The sequence below is a fragment of the Mesoplodon bidens genome, assembly GCF_964165515.1.
Source record: "Mesoplodon bidens genome assembly, chromosome: 11".
In the NCBI taxonomy this organism is placed as follows: Eukaryota; Metazoa; Chordata; class Mammalia; order Artiodactyla; family Ziphiidae; genus Mesoplodon; species Mesoplodon bidens.
In genome coordinates this window covers 45,247,147-45,274,981 of record NC_138167.1, presented here as the reverse complement: position 1 = coordinate 45,274,981, position 27,835 = coordinate 45,247,147, and the positions used below count along the sequence as shown (strand labels likewise).

General features: G+C 56.9%; 2 protein-coding genes across 3 annotated transcripts in view; one reads left to right on the top strand and one right to left on the bottom strand.

The window, feature by feature from the left end:
- Positions 1–386: 386 nt before the first annotated feature.
- Positions 387–27,547, bottom strand: FIGNL2 (fidgetin like 2). Of its 2 annotated transcripts, none has more exons than XM_081248602.1 (2): positions 27,329–27,547; positions 387–4,489 (listed from the first exon to the last, which is right to left on the bottom strand). In XM_081248602.1, exon 2 carries the CDS (start codon positions 4,476–4,478, stop codon positions 2,508–2,510), a length of 1,971 nt encoding a protein of 656 aa, XP_081104728.1. In that variant the 5' UTR covers positions 4,479–4,489; positions 27,329–27,547; the 3' UTR covers positions 387–2,507. The 2 variants fall into 2 exon arrangements, with proteins under 2 accessions (XP_081104728.1, XP_081104729.1); XM_081248603.1 differs by having other exon boundaries at positions 27,445–27,537.
- The window catches only part of ANKRD33 (ankyrin repeat domain 33), a 36,925-nt gene continuing 36,398 nt past the window's right edge, over positions 27,309–27,835 (top strand). Inside the window, exon 1 of the mRNA XM_081248621.1 lies at positions 27,309–27,352. The gene's annotated coding sequence lies outside the window, so the exon portion shown is untranslated. The remainder of the gene's footprint in view (positions 27,353–27,835) is intronic.

The following is a 27,835-nucleotide window of genomic DNA, read 5'->3' as shown; positions in this document are numbered from 1 at the left end:
AAATACGTCCATGTACAACACGCATCAAAATGAGGTAGAAATGGTTACAGCTGGAGGAGAGGACCCCAACCCCAATCTGGGCAGAGGAAGGAGAGGGCCAGCTTGCCCTCCCCCCATCCCTGCCCCTGGATTCTTTGGTATGCCTCCCCCAAACATTGCCAGAGTTGGACCTGCCCTTCCCCACCCACCGCAGTGCCCATGAGGTAGGTGCTATAGACTGGAGGCTGTCTCCTTGTGCAAAGCTCTCCGAGGCCAGGAGAGGAGGCAGTGGGGGCCCTGGGTCCTGGTCAGTGAGCTCTTCCCCCAACCCCCAGAGCTGCCTGCCTCTTGAAGGGAAGGCTGGGATCCCAACCCCACCTCCCCAATGCCCTCCACCCCTCCCCATACACATATACACACCTGAGAGGACCTGCTCACTCCCTGCTCCCCACAAGGGCCTTTCAGAGCCAAGACCCTGCACCCACTGCTTCTGAGGCACCAAAGCCCTGCAATCAGCCAGCTCCAAGGAGTGGAAGGCCAGGGACCAAGGGGGGAAAGGGGGGAAAACAGAGCAGCTTTCCTGTTAGCACTCCTAAGCCAGCACAGGCCCTTAGCACCTTGGCACCTGAAATGTCCCCCACGGACTTCCTTCCAGCTAGTAGTGGGAGGTGGTACAGAGACTGCAGGAGCTGTAAGGGTGGCAAGGAACAGGAAAGGCGGCTGGGGTGGGAGAAAGAAGAGCTGGGGTGACAGCTTGTCCCCCCCAGCTTTGGACCAAAGGTCAGAGTTGTGAAATGGGCTCCCTGAGGGGGAGGGGCAAACTGCCAAAGCCCCATCAAAGGACAGTTGGTGGGAAGAAGAAGAATACGGTTCTCACGTGGAAGGGCGCCCAAGCCTGGGCTTCTGGGGGGAAAGTCTGGGTGGGACTGAGAATAAACTCCCAATGTTTGTTCAGGGGAAGACAGCCTGCCCATCTCTTTCACCCTCTCATAGCCCCTGGAGCTCTAGACCTAGGACCCTACGAGAATGGGAGAGGTACAAGTCCCCACAGAATCTTCTCCTGTAACAGATGCTCATTCACCCCTCCTCAGGGCCTCCCAGCAAGCCCGGGAGGCGGAGTCTGTAGTCAGTTTTGTGCCCAACCACTTGTGGCCAGACTATCTTCCCTCCCAAGGAAATCTCCTTAGCCTAAGTTACAGGAGACCTCTGCCTAGACAAGGGCCAGGTGGGATGACCTCTCTGGGGACTTTCTGCCTGGGTCATCTTCCCATTTGGGCCCTCGCAGCCTACTTTCTGGGTCTGGGGCAGACAGCAGACAAGGGCATCCCAACTCTGGATAACCAACCCGCCACAGAAAACACCCCACTAAGCTGAGGGGTGGGCCCAGCAGGAAGGGAACAAGACCTACCTCCTCCCAAATTCCGCAACCCAATCCCCCTCACCCCCACCTACAACCTTGGGCCTGAGCAGGAAGCCCTAGCAATACATTCTGCTTCTGTCCCAAGAAGCACAGGGGTTTAAGTGTGGCCTCTGGGTCTTCCTCTCCCCTTCCCCACTCAGAAAGGTCTCACTTTCTGAGTCTTCTGGGAGAACTTGCTTCCCTGGGGGTGAAGGGGTGGGTGGGGACACACACAGGAGAGCAGCCAAAATCTAACATTCTTTCTGAGGTCAGTTTCTTCCTGAGTTGTCAAAAGAAAAAGAAAAACAGCAAATTCTACACATCTTACAAAAATAAGAGGCCTAAAATATTAAACAAGCTACATTTCTGGGATTTCCCCCCTCAAAAACAAACAACAAAAAACCCTTCTTTGGGTGTTTTTTTCTTTTTTTCTTTTTTTTTTTTTTTTTCTTGACTCCCACAGACCCAAGGTTTCAGCTGGGTGATGGATACGGGGTGGGAAGGGACTCCCTACCCCTCCTCTTCAGCCCCTAGACCTCCAGATCTCCTGAAAGGGACACTGCAGTCTTTGAATGTGAGGGACAGAAGGCAGGGAGAGGGACCAAGAGACGAGAGAGGCTGGAGAGCAAGGGATGGAGACAGAAGCACAGAGAGTGATAGATGGAGAGACAGGGGAGGGAGGAGCAAAAGAGAAACAGGGCCAGGGAGGCGGGGGGGGGGGGGGGTATGGTCAGTGACAAAGCGACGGGGAAAGAAAACTACGCGAACGTAGAGAAAGGGGGAAGTGAAGGAGGGGGAGGGAGCCATTCAGAAAGCAAGGAGACAAAAGGATTGTGGCGAGAAAGCAGGAGTTCCTTCGGCCCCGGGCCGGCCGTCCGCGGGGCGGAGATGGCGAGCTTCCCGTCCACAATAAATAGGAAAAACCTGAGTACACAGCGCATACGGCATCTATCTGCCTAGCAGAAGCATTTTCCTTCCCACGAAAAAAACATATCCACCGGCAGCCCCCTTCTCTCTCCCACCCCATATCCCTCACTCCGCACCCCGCAGCACGGTGGGGTTAAAGACGTCCCTCCCGAACGGAGGGGCGGGGAGGGGGCGGCGGCTCCCGCGGCCTCACGGAGCGCCTTCAGTGTCCGAAGCCGTACATTTTGTCCCACTCCACGAACGAGTCCAGCTCCTTGGGCGAGGCCCTAGGACCCACCTTGGCCAGCGCCGCCTCCAAGTCCTTGTAGGAAAGGGGGCGCTGCAGCCCCGGGAGGCCCGCCCCGGCCGCCACCTGCTGGCACAGCTGCCCCAACTCGCCCCCGGAGAAGCCCTGGGTGCCCTGCACCAGGGCCGCCAGCTCCCGCTCGCTCAGCGCGCAGCCCTGCTGGGCCAGCGCCCGCTGCAGGATCTGCCCGCGGGCCGGGCCGTCGGGAAGCGTCACGTAGAAGCGGAGAGCGAAGCGCCGGCGAGTCGCCTCGTCCAGGGCCGTGGGCCGCGAGGTGGTGCCCACGACCAGCACGCCGTCGGCTACCGCCCCGCAGCTGCCGTCCAGGCAGGCCAGGAGCGGCGCCTGCAGCGCGCCCGCGGCGGTCGCGCCGTCCTCCCGAGCCGACAGCAGCGCGTCCAGCTCGCTGATAAGGAGCACCGCGGGCGGGCGGCAGCGCGCAGCCGCGAAGGCGGCCTGGAGGAGGCGCGTGCCCTCCGCAGAGCCCGGCGCGGCCAGCGTGGCTCCGCGCAGGCGCAGCAACGTGGCGCCCAGCTGCGTGGCGAGGCAGCGGCCCAGCAGTGCTTTGCCGGCGCCCCGCGGCCCAAAGAGCAGCACGGTCCGCGGCGGGCGCGGGCTGCCGGGGTAGGCGGGCGGCCTCAGCAGGGGCCACACCAGCTCCTCCTCCAGCGCCGCCTTGAGCGCGCCCTGGCCCGCCACGTCCGCCCACTGCACCGGCGGCCCGCAGTCCACCATTTTGCTGGTCACCAGCTCCAGGGCCCCCGGGTCCACACCTTTGGGAGGCTCCCCCGACGGCACCGCGAAGCCCCCGCGGGGAACCGGCGCCGGGGATCGCTCCGGAAACTTCTCAAAGGGCTCGAGTTGCGGGCCGTAGACGGGGGAGCCCAGGACCTTGAGGGGGACGCCGCCACCGTACTTGCCTGATGCCTCCTCCGCCGCTCCCGGCGGCTTCGCCCGGAACCCGTTGCCCCGACACTCGCCGTTGTCCGCGGCGGGGTAGGAGGCGCCGTCGGCCGCCGGGGCCTTGGCGGGCTCGAAGGCGTACTTGCGGTAGCGGCCCTCGGCGCCTTCGTCGGCCGCCTTGCGCTTCAGCGACACCCCGGCCTCCGAGGCCCCCTGGAAGCCGTAGGAGGAGGGCTGTGGCCGGGAAGGGGCGGGCGTGGGCAAGGGCGTGGGCGCCGCCAAGCCCGAGGTTAGGTAGGGGGCCGGGGGCGGGGCGGGCGGCGGTGGGAGGGTCCCATAGCCCGGCTGCGCGGCGTAGCCCCCCGCTGGGTAGTTGTACAGAGGCCCAGAGGGGCCATAGCCCGGCGGGGGCGGGGGCTGCAGGAGCGCGGCCGGGGGCGGCGGGGGCAGCGCGGCGCCGGTCTGCGTACAGTAACCGGGCGCCAGGTATCCCCCGCCGTAGCCCGCCGCGTACTCGGGCGCCGCCGACGGGCCCCCGCACGCGTTGCCGGCGTAGAGGGGTTCAGGTAGGTTACCGGCTAAAACCGGGGAACCCCCGAGGCCCCCGGAGCCGCCCCCAGTGCCCGACTTGGTTCCCGGGAGGCCCTCGTGGAGCGAGGCCAAGGGGTAGGGGGTCTCCGGCCCCGGCCAGGACTCGGGGTCCCCCTTGGCGCCGTTGAGAAAGGCGGCGTCGCCGTAGCCGCCCAGGGTGGGGCGCTCGTAAGGCGAGTCCAGGACCCCCGAGTACTTCTCTGCGTAGCGCTTGAGGAGGTTGGAGGCAGTGAGGGCAGAGATGTCGTCGTGTGCCCAAGCATAGTGGCAGCGCTGGCGACCCCCGGGGGGCAACTCCAACTTGTGGGCCGGCGACGGGGTGGTGGAGGAGACGTCCAGGTGCTGCTCTGGCCACTGGTTGAGGGGCTGGGCGTGTTCTGGTGTCCAGTGCATCTTCGACAGAGCTTCAGGCAAGAGAGAGAAGAGTCTAGTGAGACCCTGCAGAGCCTCTGAGAACCCGTCAACTGCCAGCCACAGGCCGACCTTCTTAAACCTTAGCTTGGGACAGGCTGGTTTTCTGGCATCCACCCACACCGTTCCACCCTCCCCAGGCCGTCTTCTGGCACCAAAAATACCATATTTGACTTGCCCCTCACGTCCCACAATTAAGTTATCTGAAAATACTTTCCGCAGATCCAAGATGGATCTGAAAATGACATGTTTGGCCCTAACTTCACCTTCTAGGTAACGACTATTGTTTTGTCCTGGCCCCTCCAGCCCTGCCCTCTAGGACACATGGTCCTTACTTTTAGACCTGTTGTAGTGAAGGGTCAGGCAATGGGTAGTCCCCCTTCCCCCGCCCCCAGCCCTGGGCGTAGTCAAAGCCAGGTGGGGCTCATTCAGTAACAGATATTTGCGGCACACCCACCATGTGCTAGGCACTACAGAGGCGCTGGGGTTGTGTAAAGGCCCCCGGCCTAGCGGTGGCCCAGCAGTGTGACAGTCCTAAGTGCTCTGTTCACCTTAGCCTTCCCTGAGGCTCCAGGGCTCCCTTTGGGCCTGAAGTGAGGGATGCCAGTGTCAGTGGCAGCACCATATCATCCCTGGGAAACCCCAGAGGCTGACCCAGAAGCATTCACTTCCTTTCTACTTGGTTTCTTTTAGTCTCTACCTGATGAAGTTAAAGCACCTGGGTTCCAGACCCAATTCTCCCCATGACGACTGCGTGCAAAGAGCAGGTGCTGCCACCTGCCTCGTTCACAGAATGTTACACCACAGTACAAAAAGTTTGTTTAGAAAAGACATATATGTCTTCTAGAGAAGATGGGACAAAGTTAGTTCACAGCAGTGCGAAGTTAGTGCACATCATAGAAAGTGGGTCACACATTTGTCTCTGAGCTTCCCAGGAATCAAATAACTCATCTTGCAAAGTAAAAAAAAAAAAAACCATCATACTCAAAAGAAGCAAAAATGTTCCTGGCATAGAGATCATGGAACTTTTTTTCATGGACCTCAGTAAGCCGACCTGTGAGATATAATAAAAGTGGCCTCTTCAGTGGCCGTGCCGTAAACACGGCAGAAGTGTTAACACGGCTGTGTTGTACACTGTCCCTCAGCACCAGTCCAGGCGTGGGCCACACTGGTAAAAGGGATTCAAGGCCTGGGGAACAGCACTCTCCAGGCATATGGCTCCAATTGGTTGGCCTGATCTGAGGATAACATCTCAAAGACTAAATGGGCCCATGACATGCCAGAGAAGATTTTTGCTGATGATTATTTTTCAAACCTAAGCTTTTGATAAGACAAGTTAACCTTACAGGTTCAACATTCTTTCTTCAACAAAATTTTATCGAGGGACTTCCCTGGTGGCACAGTGGTTAAGAATCTGCCTGCCAACGCAGGGGACACGGGTTCGAGCCCTGGTCCAGGAAGATCCCACATGCCGCGGAGCAACTAAGCCTGTGCGCCACAACTACTGAGCCTGCGTGCCACAGCTACTGAAGCCCGCGCGCCCTAGAGGCCATGCTCCACAACAAGAGAAGCCACCGCAATGAGAAGCCCACGCACTGCAACAAAGTAGCCCCCACTCGCTGTAACTAGAGAAAGCCTGTGCACAGCAACAAAGACCCAATGCAGCTATTAATTAATTAATTAATTAATTAAAAAAATTCTATTGAGCACATATTAAGAGCTGCTCTGCGCATGGGGGCAGGTTGAAAGGTGAATATGATAGTTCAACCAGGTGGAGGAGACAGACAACATCATTTATGAGGCGGGAAAAAAGAGGTGTGTGCCCAGAGCTCTAGGGCTCGGGGGAATGTGCCATGCCTGGTTGAGAAGGCCTCACCAGGGAGGGGTATCTTTGCTGGACCTTGAAGGGTGAGAGACCAAAACTGACCAGACCGGCTAGAGGGTTCCAGCCCCTTCAAAGATGCAGAGCGCAGTGCGTTGAGAAAGCCAGGGCTGGAATAGTTCATATGCCCTCTTCCCTCCTTCAAGATGCCTTACTGCCACCTTCTGGAAAATCATCATAATAAATCTACAAATCTACCGCGTCTATGATGTGAACTGTGCCCCTTTAGAAGCAGGGCTCCTGTGCAGTGCACAACCTACATAACCATACGCCGTAAGCCTAGAGGGAGCACCAAGAACTGTTGGGTCCCTGGAGCCTTGCAAGTGGGTATATGGGGGGAGTGGTAGAAGAAGAGGCTGAAAGTAATCAGACCGCTTCTCAGGCTCTCCACAGTTGCCCTTACTTGCAGCAGCCTGACTGTATCACCTCTTATGGCTGTAACCTGATGTCAGTGGGTGAGGACAGTCTTTGAAAATAAAACTACTCTCATGCCCGCTGCCCTAGGGAAGGTATGAGCCACGGATACTGAATCTTTAAAGGAGGAGTTCTCAGGTTGGTTTCGCCTCCATCTGAGAGGTGATCCTGGCCACCAATGGCAAGAGAGCAGAGCAGAGGCAGCAGAACTGCGGGTGAGGTCTGCGGGGGGCAGGTACGCAGCTCCTACTGAGGGGTCTCCGAAGAACAGGGGCTTTCCCTATTGTCAAAGGGGTAATGTCCTGGGATATCAGAAATCCCCAGTGGTTCTGCTTGCAGGGTCGTATGTGGTAACGTCAGAGTCATACAAATGCAAAAATTGTGTTATGACGTAGCCCCCCAAACCTGTCTTTTTTTAATTCACTATTATCTGTGAATATAGATAAGGAGCTTTTGTTCCTTAATATAGGGAAAAGAGATTTGAACTTGATGAGAGCACTTTCCCTGAACTTATTAAACTGGGCATGCTGGGGGAAAAGGGTGGCCCCTCCCAGAAGGACATACATAGACACAGCGAGGAAGGCTCTGGGTGTGGACTTGTTCACACACATTTCCCGCGCCCACTGCCAGATCCGCTGCTCCTCCCTGTGGCTGCCCTGCAGCGTCCTCCCTGCCCCTCAGCCGGCTCCTGCCCTGGCCTGCAGCAGTCTTCACTCAGGCCCCCACTCTCCAGACCGAGCGCTCAGGCCCTGGCCCGCATTGAACCCCTCCACTTCAGCCATTGTGGACTCCAGGAACCCACTACCTCTGACCCTCCAAGCCTGTCCTCCCAGCTCCACACCCGTCTATCTCATCTGCTCCGGGCTTAGCCCCTTCCAGGCTCTCCTAGCCCCTGCCCAAAGGGGCCCTTGTCCACCACAGCTCATCCCACCCACTGTGAGATTGTCTCTACCCTCAATCCCCTCAGACACTGGCCTTCTGCTCCAGGCCGTTCTCTTCCATTTTCGCCAGGGGCACGTCTCCCTCACCTCTGGCCTTCTGTTTTCACCTTTATCTCCATCTGCATCCATTTTGCAGGCCAGGAGGCCTGAGGGTCCCTCCACCCCAACCCATGGCCCCATCCGGCCCAGGCTGGGACCTTGCCCCATGAATGAACTATTCTTCCCCACTACCATGGCCTGGCTTCATCCCCACAGCAAGCTTAATTCTTTCCCATCTTCAAAAAGACTTCCTTCACCCTAAGTCCCCCACTAACTACCAGCCCATCTCTCTTGCCCTTCTCCTTCATTCTTCCCTCAGGCATCACTCTCTGCCCGCAGTGACAGCAGGGTAGAGCATGCTGTGTCCCTGCCCTCACTCTCAGGCCGGTTACAGCCCTCTCCTCTCCCATGGGGAGGTGGGGCCTGCTAGCCAGGAGCTGGAGGGATCTCCCCTGGAGAGAGAGCCCACCTCCTTCCCAGGTTCATAGGGCACACTGCAGTCCCTACATCAGCCGAGCTACACATGATGGAAGGCCTGGGGGACTCGGGAAGGTATGGGTTTTGAATCAGAGAGGCCTGGGTTTGAATCCAGGCTCAAACACTTACGGCGTGAGCCTGAGCAGGCTGCCTAACCCCACTGAAGCTCAATTTCTCCATCTGTTAAAGGGCATAACATATGCCTTGCAGAATGGCCATGAGGATTTAAAAAGATAACATAAGTACACAGTCCAGCGTCGGATATAAAGTAGAATGATAAATCATACAATTAGAAACCTGAGCAGTGGCCCAACCTTGCTGAGTGAATCCGAACAAGTCACTTCCCCTTGGGGTTGGGGGAGTGTGAAGAATGTTCCAGCTCTGATATGACAGACTGGTCCTTATGCCATTTCCTCTCTGTCCCCACTGGGGGCAAAGGCAGCTCCTTCTCTGTGCTTTATGCACTGTCTTGTGTAGCCCTCACAACAGCCCAATGAGAAATACTGTTGTCATCATCCCCATTTGGCAGATGAAGAGACTGAGGTACAGAGAGATTAATACATCCCTACGGTCACACAGCTGTTACCCAGGGGAGCAGGATTCAGACCCCAGCAGTCTAACTACAGGGCCCAGGCCCTGACCTCTTGGCTGCACTATCTCCCTGGTCTAGCCCTTGGTACTCACAACGAGAGAAGAGCCTGAGGCCATGACACAGCCTCCACGAAGGCTTGTTTCCTTGGCCCTAAGGAAACGTGTTTCGGTGTTTACCTGGGAATGTGGCTGTGCTTCAAGTGCTGTATGCTGACCCTTCAAACCTGCAGTTGGAAGCACCTCCCCATGGGGGATGCCAAGTTAACTGTGTCCCACACGCAGAAGAATATGTGCCCTCTCACTGCAAAACAGCCCAAGTAGAGCTGTCCCTTTCACCCGCAACCTTGCCATCTGATAAGCACTCACACCCCTAGGCTGGGCAGACAGTTCCTTATTTGGGTGTGTGGCCTTCGCTGGGGGTGGCTGGGACTCTGAAGAAAACGCCACTCTTTGAAACTGCACCCTTTGGGGAGCAAAGGAGGTCAGGCTCCTGCAGCAGCTCATTCTCTGCAGACCCTTGGAGGCTGGAACTCCACTTGACCCCACACACAGAGTGCAGTCCTTCAAACTCATAGGTGGTCAATAAATAGTAACAGAAAGAATTGCTGGATGGAGGGGGAGGAAAGAATTCTATAAAACCCTCCCCTCATTTGTAGGAAGTCTTCCAGGATCAAAGAGGGAAGTGATTGGGCCTTTACAAATGGCCAAGGCACTCAATGCACTGATTTCAGTCCTCGTGGGCCTCTCCGATCCCCGTGGACCAGGCCCAGGACGCTCCGTGCATCAGGTCTGACACAGGCTGTGATAGTGTGATTTACGATAAGAAAGAGATATGGGTTGGCCCGAACGAACTTTTTGGCCAGCCCAATATTTAGGCTTCATCCACTGTTCCTGACTCGCAGCTCACCAGACCCTTGGAATTTCCTAAGCATAAGAGTGACGGGAGCATCTTTCATTATAATATTTGGTCTCTTGTCCGAGTTCCTGAAATAGCTTCAGAGCAATAAAGATGAAATTGGTGTCCTGTGATTCCTAACAAGTCCCTTTCAACCACACCTGAGTTTATGTTAATGAGGTGATTTTTGGAAAGCTCCTAGGAAACCTAAGGATGAAGGCTGGTCGCAAGGGGAAGCAGCCACGATTAGAGGGTTGGAACTCTCAGCGCCCCCCACCCCACCTTCCAGGGAAAGGAGAGGGGCTGGAGATTGAGCTCCATCGCCAGTGGCCAACGGCTTAATCGCTGTTGGCTGCGTAAGAGGCCTCCACAAAAACCCCAGAGGACGGGGTTGGGAGAGCTTCTGGGTTGGTGAACACGTGGAGGTGCTGGGAGGGTGGCTGCTGGGAAAGGGCAAGGAAGCTCTATGCATCTTCCTATATACCTGCCTCATGCATCTCTTCCATCCCGCTGTTCCTGACTTAAATCGTTTTATAATAAACCAGTAATCTAGTAAGTAAACTGGTTTCTTGAGCTCCGTGAGCAACTCTAGCAAATTAATCGAACTGGAGGAGGGGGTCGTGGGAACCTCTGATTTACACCCCACTGGTCAGAAGCACAGGTAACAGCCCAGACTCGTGACTGGCCTCTGAAGGGGGCAGTCTTGTAGGACTGGGCCCTTAACCCGTGGGAGCTGACGCTACCTCCAGTAGATTGTGTCAGAATTGAGTTAAATGTGTAGGACACCCAGCTGGTGTCCCAGAACTGGCTGGTGTGTGGAAAACCCACAGGTCTGGTGTTGGAAGTGAAGCAGTGTGAGAGAAAGGGGGACACGCAGGAGGAGTGTGTTTCTCCCTCACACAGGCCTCCACCCTCACTCTGGCATCAAGAGGCAGCAGACACCCCGAGCTGTCCCCGCGTGACCACGGGCAAGACACCTCACCTCCCCAAGCCTCACTTCCTTCAGCTGTCAAATGAGATGGTGTAGATGATGGACAGCAAACTTGCTCTCACTAGGAACCCTTTAAATGAGTTTTATACAGGCTGAGGTGGGAAGGGACCCCAACCACGCAGTGTCAACACCCCCCTCCGACTCCCTAAGGGGGCCCCTAACACGCCCTCCCCATCTCACAGAGGTTCTCTGGTTCAGAATTCCCTGACCCACAGGGCTGGGGGTGGGGCAGGAAGGAGGGGCAGCTGTGTGGTGGCTCCCGGCCTGGGTGGAGAAGGGCCGATGTCACCCTCCTGGGCCAGCTCCTCGGGCTCCATTATCTCAGCCTGGGACAAAGGGGCTGGAGTGGAGAATCCTATTGTTGGGCCTTGTATGGAAATCTCATTAATCTATTCACCACGGCTCCCACAGGCCTTTTGTCCCAGGCTTTTTGTCTCTCGCTCACAACTGATGCCCCGGGGGTCTCTGGCTGCCTGGCAGAGCTTGAAGGGGACAGTTCCCCCATCCACTGGGCCCTGTCCCCTCGTGCCAACCCCCAGTTACTCCAAGAGAGGAGGAGAGGGAGGGCACTTGGGAGCCTCTGGAGGACAGGACAGGTCACCTGCCTCAGGCCTTGCACCCACCATCTAGGAAGCTGTTCCCCCAGCACAGCTGGACCCCCAGCACCCCACCCTAGACACAGGGCCTAGCATGGGTAGGGCTCAATAAGTGTTTAGGGGATGAACCAGAAGAGGCCAGAGAGGCAGCTACAAAACTCTGCGCCACAAGGGCCGCAGCCCATTTCCTTCAGGTTCACTGTCTTGTTTCCGTCCAGCCAGCAAACACTTTCATATACCTTCAGAGTGCCAGCCACTGAGCAGCAGCTGTCACAGGGGCAAAACTGGATCAAACCCTTCCTTGCAACTCTACCGTCTCACAGGGAAGATGAGGTGAAAGTGGTTATGGCCATAGGAAAGAAGAGAAGAGAAAAGAAAGGAAAGGAAGAGGGATGGAGAGAAAGAGAAAGAGAAGGGAAGGAAGAGAAGGAAAGAGGAGGAAAGAATGAAAGAGCAGGAAAGAAAAGAAAAGAATTAATACTGGCAGGTGGGAGGCTTTGGAGCCTATTTTCGGTGGGGAATCAGAGCGGCACCTAAAATGGGTCTCTGCAGACGGAAAGCACTGGGGTGTGTTCGCAGCTGAGCTGAGCAGGGAGTGCTGGTACGTCCATGTCATCACTCACCACCCAACACCCCACCTAAGTAGACAGTATTTACAGATGATAAAACTGAGTCCCAGGGAGGAGGTCCTGCTTGCCCAAGGTCAGAAAGAGGGCCTCCTCCTTCTGGCCAGTGTTTTCGCACCTCCACAGGCTCTGGTAAGGCAAGGATACAAATGGGGGAGCAGACCCTGGAGGGGAGCAGGAGTCCACCCAGCAGATCTCAACACTCTCCTCCATGTCCCTAAACTTACTCCTTGGCTGGAAAAATGGTAGAGAACTGGAGCTGCGGAAGGGGGAAGGGAGAGCCATAGGGAGATGAGGAAGGGGTCACATGCCAGGAGGTGGGAATGGTCGGAGCCAAAAGAAACCTGGAAGACAGCCCTGCTCATTCCAGCCTACAGGGCTTTGCTCACCCAGGTCCACTCACTGGAAAGCTCTCCCTCTGCCAACTAGCTCTTTCCCATCTTTCAAGGCTCACGGCAGGTCCTTCCTCCTTCATGCATCCTCCCTGGCCACTCCAGCCCGAACTGACCCCTTGCCTTTTGGGGAGAGCTGGAGAAAGTCCCTCCTGGCAATAAGAACACAGGCTGTTCTTCCTCTTGCGCCTGGATCCCATCCCCTTTCAATGCCCGGGGACTGTGTTCCCTCAAGTCTCCCCTCTCCTGCAGGATCAGTTTCCCCCTCTACTGGGTCATCCTCATCAGCCCACAAACAGGCTGCTCCTTTTCCCATCTTGGGGTCGGAGGAGCTCAAGAGAATCTCTTGATCTCCTTCCAACTACATCCTATTGCACTCTGCTTGCTTTTTACCAAAATCAAAAACAAAACAAAAACAAGAAAGAGTTTAAAAGATGCCTGTACTACAAGTTCTGATTCCTCCCCTCCCATTCTCTCTTGAACGCCCTCCATCCAGGCTTTCACACCCAGCGTTCCAGCTGTCTGCGTGCGCGTTGTTAAGTCTGACAGTCAGTCAGATGGCCAGTCCTCAGCTCAGCGGCATTGGACTCAGCCGATCCCCCCTCCTTCCTGAAGCTTCTTCACTGGGTGCCCCGCCCCCTCTCCTTCTCCACCTCTTTCAGACCCTCCTTTCACCCCTCCCCTCTGAGCCTTGCTGAGCCCAGGGCTCAGTCCTTGGAGCCTTGTCTCCACATTCATTCCTTGGAGACCCCATCCAGGCTCACGGCCTTGACCATCAGCTGTACACTGAGGATTCTCCAGCCTAGTCCCCCCCCATGCACACCCCACTGGCATAGTCAACCTTCTTCCTGACCCCTCCCCGCTTAAATGTTTAATGGACACAATTGACATGTCCAAAAATCAAACTTCTGCCTTTCTCACCCACCCCCGACCTGCCCACCACCCACTACTCCCACCCTGGGTCTTCCCCACCTCAGGAAATGGCAGCCTCATCCCTTCTGGGTGCTCAGGCCAGAAACCTTGGGGTCACTTCTAACTTCTCTCTTTCACACCTCGGACCAGCAAATCAGACTGGCCCCGGCTTCCAAATCTATCCAAACTACCGCCACCTCTCACCACTCCGGCGACATCTCTTACCCAGAGGACGGCAGCAGCCTCCCATTCTCCCCTCCCCATGTCCACTCTTGTCCCCCACTCTCTAGTCACAACGCAGTAGCCACAGGACCTTTGAAAACATGTCTGAGCATGTCATTCTTCTGCCCAGAAGCTTCCAGAGGCTCCTATCTCACTGGGAATAAAAGCCAGAGTCCTCCTAGTAGCCGACCTCATCCCACCGATCTGCTTCCCCTCACCTCCAGGCCTCCCCTCCCGTCACACTGGCTTCCTCACTGCTCCCCGCACACTGGCTTTGCTCCCACCTCAGAGGCCCTGGCCTTGCTGCACTCTGTGCCTGAGACACTCTTTCCCCAGATCTCCGCATGGCTCACACCTTCACTCACTCCAGGCCTCTGCTCACCTGTCACCTCCTCAGACCCTGACCCCCCAACCTGATGTCCTCTGTAGCACTCCTCATAATCTGACCTACTTGTTGCTTTATCTTCTTGTACCCCCTGGAAAGTTCCATGAAAGCAGGTACTTGGTTTTGTTCACTGTCATATCCCAAGCACCTAGGACAGTACCTAGCGCACAGTAAGTTCTTAATAGACTCTGTAGAGTGGATGGATGGATGGATGGACGGATGGATGAGCAAAGAGGCTTGAAAGTGCTTCTGTGTCCAAATAAAGAAAAAAATCCAGGTGACTAAATTTGAGCCCACATGAGCTGTTGAGGGTGGCAAGAGGCAAAGCCAGGGAATTACTTCAGGAGTGGAGGCGGGGAGGGGGGGGGGAGAGATTGCCTGGAAGGGGAATCCGTGTCTGTGAACACCAGAGGAAATACCCAGCCCTGATCTGGCTGGAGCTGAAGGACACCCAGCCTCCCAGGGACCCCACCTGGCCTTCTTTTTTTTTTTTTTTTTGCGGTAGGCGGGCCTCTCACTGTTGTGGCGTCTCCCCTTGCAGAGCACAGGCTCCGGATGCGCAGGCTCAGCAGCCATGGCTCACGGGCCTAGCCGCTCTGCGGCATGTGGGATCTTCCCAGACCAGGGCACGAACCCGTGTCCCCTGCATCGGCAGGCGGACTCTCAACCACTGCGCCACCAGGGAAGCCCCTGGCCTTCTTTTTTTTTTTTTTCTTTTTCCCCCCAAAATCTTCCTCCTCCTCTCTTCCCCCAGCCAGGCCTCTGGGAGAGGACAAAAGGGGCAATGGAATTCCCATCAAAGGCCACCGGACACATGGTAAAGAGATCAGGGCCCTTGGGATCCTGCTTCCTCAAGGTAGTAAGGCCTCCCCGCCAGTCTGGCTCCTCTCTGGGATGGGGGTGGCAGGGGGCGTGGGGTATGCTCTGGCCCTGGACTCCTCATATGTCAAATGCCAAACAGCAGGAGGCTGGCCAAGCAGCCCCCGTCTGGGCTGTGTGTGTGCACACGCGCTGGGGGGAGGGGAGAGTGCAGAAATCCCTGCTTGTGTTGGCGGTCAGGGCCACAGACAAGCTGTGACCATCTGTTGTCGTCTTGAGAGGCCAGGCCAGGGGCCGAGCACCCTTGAGGATAAAACTTCCCTTTCTCCCAGCCTTCTAGTGTTTGCAGAGAACTTGAATAATTACCATTCAGTTTCATCCTCATGACTTCCCTGATAGATAAACATATTCTCCCCATTTTACAGAAGAGGAAATGGAGGCACAGAGAAGGGGGAGTGATCCTCCCAAGGTCACAACAGCTAGTAAGAGGGGAAGCTGATATTCTCAGCCCATGCTGCCAGCCCCTCCCTATCTCAGCCTTGACCAAGGTGCCTGGGTGCCAAACACAGGGCCCCCTCAGGGCTAGGCTCTCAGGCACAGCTCCAGCCCAAGCCTGCTCCCCATCCCCTCTTCCAGGAAGCCTTCTAGGACTGACACCCCCAAGGACGTTCTAGGATGCTTCAAAGTCTAGAGCTCTATACAGCCACACCTTTCCCACCCTGGGCTGTTGGTCTGTCCCTGGGTATTGGGTGGGCCCCCTCACTGGCCAGGACCTCTTAAGGGCCACTCGGTCACCCACCCGCACTGGGGCTGGGGGGCTCTGACAGACTGGGGAGGGGGCACCGCACGCTGCGAAGAACCCCGCCTAAGGTCACACAGGCAGGAAGGGATCTGCACCCAAGAGCCTGGCTTCCACCTCTGAACACAGCCTCTAATCCTGTGCTGCCCACATCGCAGCTGCTAGCCACAGGGAGCTATTTAAATTCATTAAAATGTACTAATTATTTAAAATTAAATCACTTATAATTACTTATTAATTATTTAAAAATAAAAAATGCATTATTAAAGTGAAATTCAATTAAAGGAATTTCCTTGACAGCACTAGCCACACTCCAAGCTCTCACTAGTCACATGCGGTAGTGGCACCTGCATGGTCGGCGCGGACACAGAGCATCCCCATCGCTGCAGAAAGTTCCATGGGACAGTGCTGCTCTCATCCCAGCCAGGACTTGCTTCTGCAGCCAGGGTGCTTCCCACTACAGCTGGAGCCTCCGCCGCTTTCTCTTGAACTTGAATGGAGTCTCACTTCTTAGGGTCTCCTGGTAAGACATCCCTAGGACTCGGATTCCGTTCCTCAGGACTCCAGCTTCCCCAGGAGCCAGGGAGGGAGGGCAGATGAGCCGAACCCACCACTCCCCGCCAGCCCAGCCTGTCCCGCCTGCCACCAGCAGAGGAGGGGCAGGCTGAAGAGGAGAGGACAGTAGGACAGGGCAGTTTGTCATCTGGCCCTTCAGGCTGTGCCTCCTTCCCTCCCCCATCAGCTGCTCAACACCCATCCCCCCCTCGCCTACCATCCTCATCCTCATCAAATCCCATGGACAGATGGGGGCCAGCAGGGAAAAACGTGATCACTGTGAAAGCACTCTCCAGTGCAACAGAGTCTGGGGGTCACAGCTGTGTCCCCTGAGGCCTGGCCAGTCCTTCATGCCCGCCCTTGTGTCAGCAGTGAGAGAAGGGGGGGGGGTACTTAGGAATCTTAGGGGGAGATTTAGGAATCTGTAGATGCTGGATTATTCTGGCAGACACAACCCCAGTTAAAAATGCAGTCAGTCATGTGGTCACTCATCCATCCATCCATTCAGCGCACGTTGAGTAAGTCCCACCACGTCAAGAGGTAATAAGAGGATGTAAAGATGGACAGGTGGGCTCCCTAACCAGCTTGACCAGGTAGGGACGTGGCTTACTCTGGACTTAATCCTCGTTGCAGGCTAGATGAAGATCCTTTGTCTCTGCCCAGTGGTCTGAGCAGGGTGGACAGCCACCCCCCCAAACAGGCGCACAGCGCGTGTGCGCGCTCGCGCGTGCGCACACACACACACACACACACACACACACACTCCCAGCTGCCGCCATGAACTCCCTCCCACGGTCTTTCTAGCCAATCACAGCACTGAAGGGTAAGTCCCACTGCCCAGCGGGCCCCCAGGGAGTGTATTAGCACATTTGAACCGCTCAACCTGCAATGACAAAGCCTGGGGCCTTGGGAGGAGACACAGCAGGAGGGGAGGGGGGGCCTGTGGGGAGTTGTCCTCCCTCCTCTCCCAGGGGAAAGCTCAGGACTAAATTAAGCATTCTGGGGCACAGAGGAATTTGGGGGCCCCAGCTCCAGCAGTGAATAAGCGATCCATAAAATCCCAATTTACACACTCACTGATCAAACGGCCCAGCTACTCCCCTAGGAACTTGGGCATGGCTCCTGGGCTTTCCCCTCTCTTGCAGAAGGTCCTGGGGTGCCAGACCCAGGACACAGGCAGCCAACGCTTTATCTGAAGACTCAGTCCCATCCCCAACCCCCATGAGGCACATCCATTCCCAGGGCTTGGGGACCTGCCTGCACCCACTGTGATCTGGCTGCCTTTGGTGGGGCTCATCAGGTCTGCCCTCTATGAATGACAGCTCTTTTTCTCTCCCGTGCTCCCCCGGGGCTGCCGGGGCTGACTTCAGCCTCATCAGAGCTGCTAATCACTTTTCCAGCTCTGAAGCCCTACTCTCCTGCCCACTCCCTTCTTTCCGACAGCCCCTCCATGTTTTCTCTTGACCCTCATCCTGGTGGCTGTAGCTGCTGGGAGATGCTCTAAGCCCTCTCCTTCCAGCCACACAATCTCACCCCTTCCGCAGGCTGGGAAGATATCCAGAAACACAGGGCAAGGAATACGGGTTTCCTATCCCCAACTCATCTATCTCCCTGGAGAGAGCAGGTAGAGAGAACTGGCCTAGTTATCACCCTTCCCCCTTCCCCCAAAGAAAACTCAATTTGTCTCCACCTACCTCGATTTTGTTTGCTTTATTTAGGCTGCCTGCAATTTCAGTAACAGAAAACCATTCTGGTTAACAGGCATCCCCTTTTAAACTACCTACAGCTCTGGGAGGTTCTGGGCTATCAGCCACTCGGCCCTCAATAAAGGTTAGCAAAGCTGATTGGCTTCTCTCCGTGCCTGCTTGAGAGTGGCCCTACTGAGCAAGTAGAATTTTCATCAAGGCCAAGTAAAGCGAGTCTTCGGGGCTGGTAACTGCGTTAAGGGCAGCACAGCCCACCCTACTACGCCCTCTTCTCACTACCTGAGCTGTGTTGGAGCAGGTGAGTGGGGGCTTTAACTGCTGGGCCCTGGGACAGGACAGAAAGGGAGGGAGGGAGGGCTCACCCTATGTCCATGCTTTCTGGAGGGCTTGGTGGGTCAGGCTGCTATCTCCCAGAGGCCATTGCCTCCTGGGCCCGGAGCTCGATCTCCATGACGTCACTGAGTCCCCCCAACAGACTGCTAGGAGGGGTTTATGGTGCGAACCCATTGGACAGCAGGACACTCTCCTTCCCTTCTTCCTTCTTTCCTCACTTTCACTGGCTGCTCCCAGGGACCCTCAAATGCAGCCTGGACTCACTGGTGACTTCAGTTAGGCAGGTGTCTGAAGACTGACATGGGGCTGGGGGTCTCTGAGCCCACCCTGGCAAGCCCAGGGGTCCATCTGGAGGTCACAGTCCCACCTCCTTCCTAGGGCTCAGATGATGCAGGGAGTGGGTCAGCCTCTGAGATGTGGGGCGAGTGTCTCTCAACCTCTCTGTTTCCTCCTGTGTGAAATGGGGGAACCAGCATGTCCCAGCATGCCCCCAGGCTGGCATGAGGGCAGTGAAGGAAGAGTGGCTGGAGGGAGCCAGGGGCTGGGGCAAGACACCAGGCCTGGCTCTGACTTGGCTCCCAAGAGGGCTGGCCAGGCACTTCAGCCTGAAAAAGGCGGGGTCGGGGAGACTCTCTGGCACCAAAAGGATCCAATGCGCTTGAGAGACCCCTAGGAGAGAAGGGCAGTTTCCAAGCTGGGCCCCAGAATGGAGGCATCACCCAGCAGTGTAAGGCCCCTGTCCTGCCCCTCTCGACTGCTGGGTGGGACTGTGGGGGGAACTGAGCCCCAGACCACGGCTTCCCTGGACGTCCCGCCTGACCCCTGGCCCTGCTGCCCTGTGTCCTAGAGCACCTCTCACCCACTCCTCCTCTGCCAATAGAAGGAGGAGCCCCAGGGCCCTGCCCCCTCTCTGCCCTCTATCCAACTTAGAAAATGCCCAGATAATGTCACATGCCCCTTCAGGCCCCTCTTGAGAACCCGCCGGGCCAGACCCAACTTCATCCCGAGCCACACTTTTCCTGTCCCTGGAAATCTTGGGGAGCGCTCGGCTTCTCAACACAGAGTGGGGACAGCAGCGGGCACTGGTGGAGGAGGCTGTGGTCACTGGGGTTACTGGCCAGCTCGGGCAGCCCTGCTCCCCGGGGCTGGGTGAGACCCTCCTAGAGCCTGTCTCCTCGTGGATCTGCATCTGGAGCCCTTCGTCCCTTGGGACTTGGCCCTGCATGGCTGTGGGAGGGGGGAGGAGGCCAGGGCTCTTGACCAGTGTTCAGTCGTAGGCCCCTTGTGCAATCTAGTAAACCTGTGGCCTGTTCTCAAAAGTATTTGTCAGTGTATAAGATAAAAATACACAAGAGAAAAAAAAGGTGTAACTATATATCGTGACAGATGTTAGCTAGACTTATTGTGGGTGACCATTTCATACTATATACAAAAATCAAATCATTATGTTGTACACCTGAAACTAATGTTATATGTCAATTATACCTCAATTAAGAAACAAATAATACATGGGACTACTTTGTCATTTATACCTTAATAAACCTGGGCAGGGGTTAGAATTTTTAAAATATTCAATACACGGGGCTACAAAGGGAATTAATGACATTGGAATACAACTCTATTCATGAGCTCCTCCGGGATCACGGATCACGGGTGTTTAGCCCAAGAGACAAAGGCCCCCTCTCAGACCCCACCCCCTTCCCCCCAGCCAAGCTTAGGATCCAAGGTTGACTTGAGTTAGTTTGGGTGGCATGTGACCTCCAAAAGGCTTAAGCTTTAAAGTCTGTGTGATCCTATGTTCCCGGGCCCCAAATATACCCCCCTCCCCGTGCATAGGGGTGTGTGAGAGACACCCCGCACAGGGCCAGAGCAGAGCAGAGGTAAGGGAGCAGGCCCAGGCAGCCGACCCAGGCTTCCCCAGTGGCTGCCTCTGCCCCCGCCTACTCCCTTCCCAGCCCTGGGGGAGCCGAGCTGAGTAACTCCAGCTATGCAGCCTGGCCGGTCTACCTGGGCGTCAGTGGGCAGGGCTGTCCTCGAGGGGGTGGCCCCCTACACCTGTGGGGCCACAGGAACAGAAAGAGAAATGGGGGGTGATGGTGCTAGGCAAAACCCAAACAACCACAGCAACTCCTGTCTGCTCCGGTCTGGGACCCAAGCACATGTGCCAAGCACTGCTGTAAGCACATGAGTTCATGTAATCCTCACAATAACCCCAGGAAGGAAGTATGACTGGTACTCCCATGCTACAGAGGAGGAAACTGAGGCATAGTTAACTTGTCGAAGTCACCAAGCTAGGACATGGTGCTGGGTGGCAGCTCTGTGCAGGCCCTCGGCTCCCCCCACCCCATCCTCGAATGAGGCGAATCTGCCATGAAAGATCTTTGGCTTAATGTTAGCTGTCTGAGAACATGTAGGTTGTCTCTGGAAGTGATAAGCTCCCCATCAGTAGAGGCATTCAACATGAGAGGCTGTCTACAGGGAGGGGCACTCTTGGGCAAGTTGATGGGCTCTTCCTCTCCTCTCTGCAATTTTTCTGGGTCATCCCCACTTACATGTCTAATAGGCACTGCAAACTCAACAAGTCTAAAAACTGAACTCCTGACCAACCCCACCCCAATGAGGCAGCTCCATCTTTCCCAATGAGGGGCTCAAACCCCAAAACTCTGACCCGAGAGGGCTACAGTATGGAAGATGGTGACAGGAGAATGGCCATCCCACACAGAACACAGGCCACCTGGAAAAGGAGCCCCTTCCTAGAGGGGTGAGCGTCTGGCCACCAAAGACCGCTGTCTCTCTGAGGAGCTGGGTGGGAGGGGCAATCCCCCCTGGTGGCCAAAGTCCCCCTGGAGCCCCTCTGCCCCAACAGAAACCTCCAGGTAGACCGGGTAGATGTGAAAGAACATGAGGCAGGGGGAGGTGTCCTTTTGCAGTATAACCCGAATCTCGCCAGTTTTCTTTTCCCACTGGCCTGGAAAGAAGAAAAAACATCCCAGACTCTCAAGCATCCAAGGGCCCAACAGGCCAGTCAGCAGCAGGTGACTAATTCCCAGTTTCCTAATTCCCACTGTCAAAAAGACGGAGCTGCCTCATCGGGGTGGGGTGGTCAGGAGTTCAGTTTTTAGACTTGTTGGGTTTGCAGCGCCTATTAGACATGTAAGTGGGGATGACCCAGAAAAATTGCAGAGAGGAGAGGAAGAGCCCGAATTAGGGCCTCTGTCAGCTATGAACAGCCTCCCTCGGGAAAAAGAAGTCTCCTCAGGACTCTGCCAAAGAAGCAAGGCCTTGCTGTGAAGGAAGTGGTCTTTTCCCAAGTCTCTCCTCTCCATCCCATCCTGGGTCCTGTCCACCGCTCCCCAGCTCAAGCGCCTTCAGAGGCTCCCTCCTACGCAGGGAAAACAAGGAGAGCGGTTCTGAAAGCTTAGCCTGTCCTTTTGCTTATTCGCTGGTCCTTGACTGTCTTGTAAGCTCCTGGAAAGTGGGACCACATCAGAAATAATGCTTGTTGGATGAAAGCCTGCCCAGATAAAGTATCTGGGCCTGGCTCAGGGCCCTGCTGAGTGTGAGGGGAGTGTAGCGGTGCTTCACGTGGGTGCCTGCAGCAAAGCAAACAGCGCCAGGGCTAAGGATGGGATCTGCTCCTTCCAGGCCACATGGGAAGCCGAGGGTGGTTTTGGAAGATCCGAGGCAGGAAAGCCCCACTCAGGGGCTGGTATGTAGGTGCCCGGGGTGTGTGTGGGGAGTCTCAGGGGCCCAGGAATCCCGGCCCTGGGCACCATCTGGAACCTGGCTGAGATACACCCAGGACCTGGCACAGTGCCAGGACCCAGCAGGTGCTCCACCCAGGTTTGTTAGAATAAAATGCAGCCTCTTTGCCACATCTTCCCATCCATCCCCGATTGATTAATTCCAGCACTGGGCAGGGGATCAGGTGGCTTGAATCTGCCAGGCAGTGAGGGGAGGCAGGGGGGAGGCAGCTTCCACCTCCCGGATTCCAGAGGTAGCCAAGCTGGCTCCCCTCTCACCTACCTCCTGAGCACCCCCTACTGCCCTGACTCTACTTTGAGAGAGCTTCAAAGATGGCCTGGGCAAGCCCTGCCCTGGGCCAGAACTTTCACACATGTGTCCCCTTTTTCTCCTTGCTCCTACGCTGGGAGTTGGTTCTCTGCAGTGGGTACTGAATCACCAAGTGGGTCACCAGAGGTAGGCATGTACTTCAGAGACAAAGGACACACTATGTGAAACCAACACCTCTATCACCTATGAACTCACTCACTAGTGTCCTTGCCCCCATTTTGCAGATGAAGACATAGAGACACAAACAGAGTATGTGACTTGTCCAGGGCAATTAGACCTGATTAGTGGCAGGGTCATTGCAGCCCAGGGCTTGGCCCCTCGGGTGGGGGGCATGATTGGTCATCATAAATTGGGATCGGGGCCTACGGAGGTTGGTCCGAGGCCACTGCCTAACGCTACCATTCACTGAGAACACCCCACCCCACCACCAGCCCCCAAGGTGAATTGCAAAGGCTGACTGTCCACGCCTCTGTACTAAAGGAAAAGAGAGCCAGGCACCTGGATGGCTCCCACTGCAATCCCTTCTCCTTGGCTGGCCCAAGCAGGAAAATGTCAACATCAACAGCGGTCACAGACGTCCCAACTCACAATGGTTTGACTTACAACTTTCTGACTTTACAATGGTGCGATACGCATTCAGTAGAAACCGTACTTTGAATTGTGAATGTTGATCTTTTCCCAGGCTAACGATCAATATGCAGTACGATCCTCTCTCGTGATGCTGGGCAGTGGCAGTGAGCTGCAGCTCCCAGTCGGCTAGCCATGCCATCACAAGGGTAAACAACTGATACAAAACAACCATTTTGCACCCATTAAACCATTCTGTTTTGCACTTTTGGTACAGTCTTCAATAACTTACATGAGATATTGAACACTTTATTATAAAATACGCTTTGTGTTTGATGATTTTGCCCAACTGTGAGCTAACGGAAGTTTTCCGGTCACCTGTAAGGTAGGCTGGGCTAAGCTATGATGATCATTAGGCTAGGTGTATTAAATGTGTTTTTGACTTACAATAATTTTAACTTACGATGGTTTTATCAGGACATAACCCCATCGTAAGTCAAGGAAGATCTGTATAGCCCTGAGCACTGTCCCCTGCATTTCTGACCAGGCCCTCCCAGGCCCACAGTCCTTCAAGACTGGGACTCAGGGCTTCTGGCTCCTGCCTCATTTAATCCTCACGGTAATGCTTATGAGGAGGGCACCATGATTAGTCCCATTTCTCAGATGAGATATAGAATATTTAATAAGCACTATGTAAGTAAATATTAGCTATAGTTCATCAAGTCGCTTAAGAGAGTGCTCAGAGAAGAGCTAGACTCTCTTGCCACTCACCCTTGTTCCTGGGGATGCGTGGGTCCTAAAACAAAACAACCCCTGGACCTCCTCTCTCCAGGTGACACAATCAGAGGTGACTAGCCCATACCCCGACCCAGGCAGTGTGAACCTTTCCCACTCAAAGGCTGGCCCAGCAGCTCCGTCCGATACCCCTGGTCTCTTGGCTCATCCTGTCCACCTTCCATGGACACAGCACCAAGTGGAGGGCAGGAGTGCTGGGCTGCAGGCCCCACTCTGCTCTCAGCACTTCAGGGGGGTCTGGATTGGGGTGAGGGTTTCTTGATGTAGGGTTCCCATGGGTGTCACGGGGTCCAAGAACCCTCTAAAGCAGAAGGCAAAGTCTACTATCGAGTGATGGACATGCATTTTTCTGGGGATGGCTTTTGAGGGGTCTGTAAATCAAAAAAAAAGTTATGGACCCAGGACTGGGTAATCTTGAAGACCCCTCCCATTCCTAGTATTCTTGGGCTACATGCATTTAAACATAAACTCCACTCCTCATCCTTCAAGGCCAACCTCAGCAGCCACTCTGGAAAACTCTAAGATTTCTTGCTTCTTTGACTGCAGCATAAGGCTTGGGACCCACATAGCCTTGTAGGGTCTCTCCTGCCTTGCTCTTCCTCACTAGCCTGCCAGCTCCAAAAAGGGAGCAGGGCCAGCCCAGGGCTGAGATGGCAGAAGGCACCAGTATACCCCACGGTCGGCCTAGTGGGGCTTACCCCAGCCCACAGCCTCTGTCCACGGGAAGGCAGAGGTTCTCGGTGTTGTGGACCACAGGTGTACCCGGCTTCAGGTCCACCTCTCTCCACGGCAGCCCTGGAACCTCACTGAGCCATGCTCCCACAAAGAACCTGGTTTTCATTAAATTGGGTAGAGGAGTCATTAGCCGCCAGCCAAGTCAAGAAGAAGCAAACTTCTGCTAGAAGGCATAGGGAGAGCAAGGGAGACCAGCCTGTCCCCTGCGATCCCTGGCTGACAGAGGTGGGGGGAGGGGGAGGCGGGAAGGCTGGGCTCCTAAGGGTCCAGCAACTGCAGCAGTAGGAGCTGGGGGTGGAGAGTGGGGGCAGTCTTGGCCCAGATAATAAGCAATTGTTAATGTGATCCATATGGATCCTGACTGGCCTCTCTGTTTAACAGGATGATAATGGCAGGGAAAGAATGCTGGTCTGTGGGGAAAGGAAGGGGCAAAGTCCTCCCCGGACTTGGGGATGGGGGAGGGTCAGCAAATGAGGAGGAGGAAGAGACCCACCCAGGGGTCTCCCCCCACCCAGGAGCACAGAGTTATTTGCCTGGAAGTGTTCAGATGCCATGCTTTGTAGGCTGCCCTTACAAAAGCCCTTTTATTCAGCCAACAAATATTTATGGAGCACCCACAAGGTGCCAGGTGTCCCCAGTGGGGACGGGGCGCGGGGAAGTATATGCTCCACCCCTGTCCTCCAGGAGGAAAAGCTTAGTGTGGACTCAGCCTCAGAGGCTGACAGGAGGCACAGGTGCAGGGTTAGGAGAGCATGTAAGGAGGAGCAAGTGACAAGAGCTGCGGGCTCTGGAGACGGTATATGGAGGAAGCGTGGCATCCGAGTCGGGCCTTGAAGAATGAGGAGGTTGTGGAGAGACAGGGACAATGGGAAAGCATTTGGCTGAGGGAACAGCCAGAGCAAAGGCAGAGAGGCGTGAAATTGCGTGGAGAGAGTCTGAGGTCTCAGCAATAAAGCTGCAGCCCAGGCAGGGGAGGGGAGGGGAGGGGATTCTTGCTCCATAAAAAGCTGTGGCCATGGATGACCAGAAGGAAGGCAGGAAAGGGCTCTGAGGACAACACACTCCGGTCTGGTCCCTCTCCTGCCCCGTTCCAGTCGGCGCAGTGGAATTGTCCACTCATGGGATCCTCAGCCCAGCCCAGCCCACCCTTACACCACAGCCCGAAAATCCCGCAGGCCCTCGGAAGTCAAACTCCTCCCTGTGTCTCTCAGCCCTCCTCTTCTTCTCCTGAGGAGACGGGGGTCCCCCTGAAAAGCGGGGGTTATTGGGCCTCCCCCGGAGCAACTCCGCTGCCCCACAGAGCTAATTCCCTTTGGCGCAAGAGGGCTTTCTCCCGAGAAGGTATTACAGGGAGGGCACGAGGGTCGCTCCTTACAGGGGTGGTTGCTGAGGACACCAGTGGAATCAAGTGGAAATAAATGGCGTTAAATACGGGAGAGGGGGATTTACGAGGCCTGTCACCCGGTGGAGCGAAGCTGGCCGGCAGGCCCCGCCCCTTTCTCGCCCACCCCAGTTAAGTCCCGTCCCGCCCCCTGCCCCGCCGCTCCGGCGGCCGCCGGGTACTGGCGTGCGGCTGGGTCCCCGCGGCGCTCAGCCACGAGCCGCGCAGCGCGTCCGTCCTCCGGGGTCACAGCGCAGCGGAGGACGGCGCTTGCTCCCGGCTAGGAGCTCCGGGATGCGGGCTCTGAGGAACCCCAGCCCGGCCGCTTCCAGGACGATGCACAGGGGTTCAGGTTGGACTCTGGAAGGGTCTGGGGCTCCCCTGTGCAGGGTCAGAGTTCTTTGGACCACTGCATCACCTGGCCCACTCCAGCGACTCCACAGGGAAGGCTCTGGGCCCCGAGAACCAAGAAGTTCTCCCGCCCCGCGGAAGCCCAGAGTGGGCTTCGAAACGGATCCCCATTCCTCGCTGCCTGGCCGAGGGCTGGAGTCCGCTCAGCCGCGGCAGCCCGCGCGGACGACAACACAAACATTCTTCCGTCCTCTATTCTCCTCCAAATTAGGTATCCATGGAGACAGGGCCTGGCAGCCTGACAGCCCCACGGCCTAATCCTGATTTAGTGACCGTCCCTTTAACAGCCCACCCACCCGTCCACCCACCGCTGCGCTCTGGGCTCCTGGCTGCCTCTGGACGCAGACTCCAGGCCACTTACACTCGCCCCCGCGCAGACCCCTTCCCAGGCCTCCTCCGCCCAGGGGCCGAGAAGGGGGCCTACATTTGCTGAGCACCTACTGTGTGCCCAACCCTAGCGGAGGACCCTCTATCGAGCGGGTTCCTTAGCAAGGGAATCTCTGTGTAGACAGACCAAGAGAGGGCTCTTGGAGTGGGGAAGTTTAAAGGGCTCTCGGAAGAGAGGGCCGGGAGCTCAGAGGGTCACCCTCGCAGCCTGTAGCGCACGGGTGAAGGTAAGTTGCTTCCTACAACACCCTGACTCTGAGATGGGGGCTATGCTCTCCCGGGCCAGAAGAGAAGAAAGGCAGGGGTTGGGCGTGAGGGACGCAGGACCCGCAGGGCCCGAAGTGGCCTCAGTCTCCTGTCACTGCCCCGTCACGATGCTGGGGAATCTCCAGGCCTGGAACCCAGTCCCCACCCCCCTCCCTCACACACAGGGGCCGCTGGACAAAGACCTGACGGAGTGGGAGGGGCCTCGGGCCAGCCCTCGGGCTCCGGACACTGGATCCTTCTGGGACCCGAACCCTCAAATTCTGGTTCCCCACCCCCAATCCCGCAGGCTCCCCCCAGAGCCTACTGCTCGCTACTGCTGCAGCCTCCGCACCAAAGGGGGCGGCGAAGAGGGTGCCCGTCGGCTGCGGAGAGGAGAGCCCCTTCCCTGCCCGCCTCCTCCCCCCCGGGAAGTGACCCTCGGCTCCCACGCACCCGCCGGGGTCTCTCGCTGGCCTTGCCCTTCGACCCCCGCCTCGTTGAACCCCGCGCCCCGCAGCCCCCGCCCTCTCCGGCCCTCGCACTGCCCCGCGCCCGCGGACAAAGCTCCGGACACCCCGACCGAACGAACGGTCACCACCCCCTGACCCCGGCCCGCCCGCGCGCTCCCGTGCCTGCCCCCGCCGGGCCCGCGGCCCCGTACCTCGGCATCCCGGCCGGGTCCTAGGTGAGTGTGCGCGGCCTGGGGGGGCGTCCGGCCCCGGGGCTGGGGCGCGGGCCGGGGGCGACAGGCCGGGGCTGGGGGTCAGCGGCGCTCACCATCCTGGAGCCGCTACTGCTGCGGCTGCTGCGGCCGCCGCGGGCGGGAGCGGGACTGGGCAGTGGGGGTGGCTGGACAAGGGGCCGCCCCGGCTCCCCCCGTAGGCAGGACCCCCACCCTCACCCCCGCCTCCCCTCGCCCGCCCCCAGCGCCCTCCCTCGCAGGCCTTTGCTCCCCTCCCCTTTCCCTGCTCCTCCCCTCCCCTCGTGCCCCTCCCTTCCCCCCAACTCCCGCCCCTTCCCCGGCCCTCTCCACCCCGGCTGCTTCCCCGCCCTCCCCTCCTCGCCCCCGCCCCGCCCCCACCTCCCCTGGGCTCGCCCGGCCCCTCCTCTCTACCCGCCCGGCCCGGCCCCGCCCCTCTCCTCCCCAGGCTCTAAAATAAATTAGCCA

Coding starts and splice junctions, on each gene's coding strand:
- FIGNL2 (XM_081248602.1), bottom strand. CDS start 4,478: ATGCACTGGACACCAGAACACGCCCAGCCCCTCAACCAGTGGCCAGAG.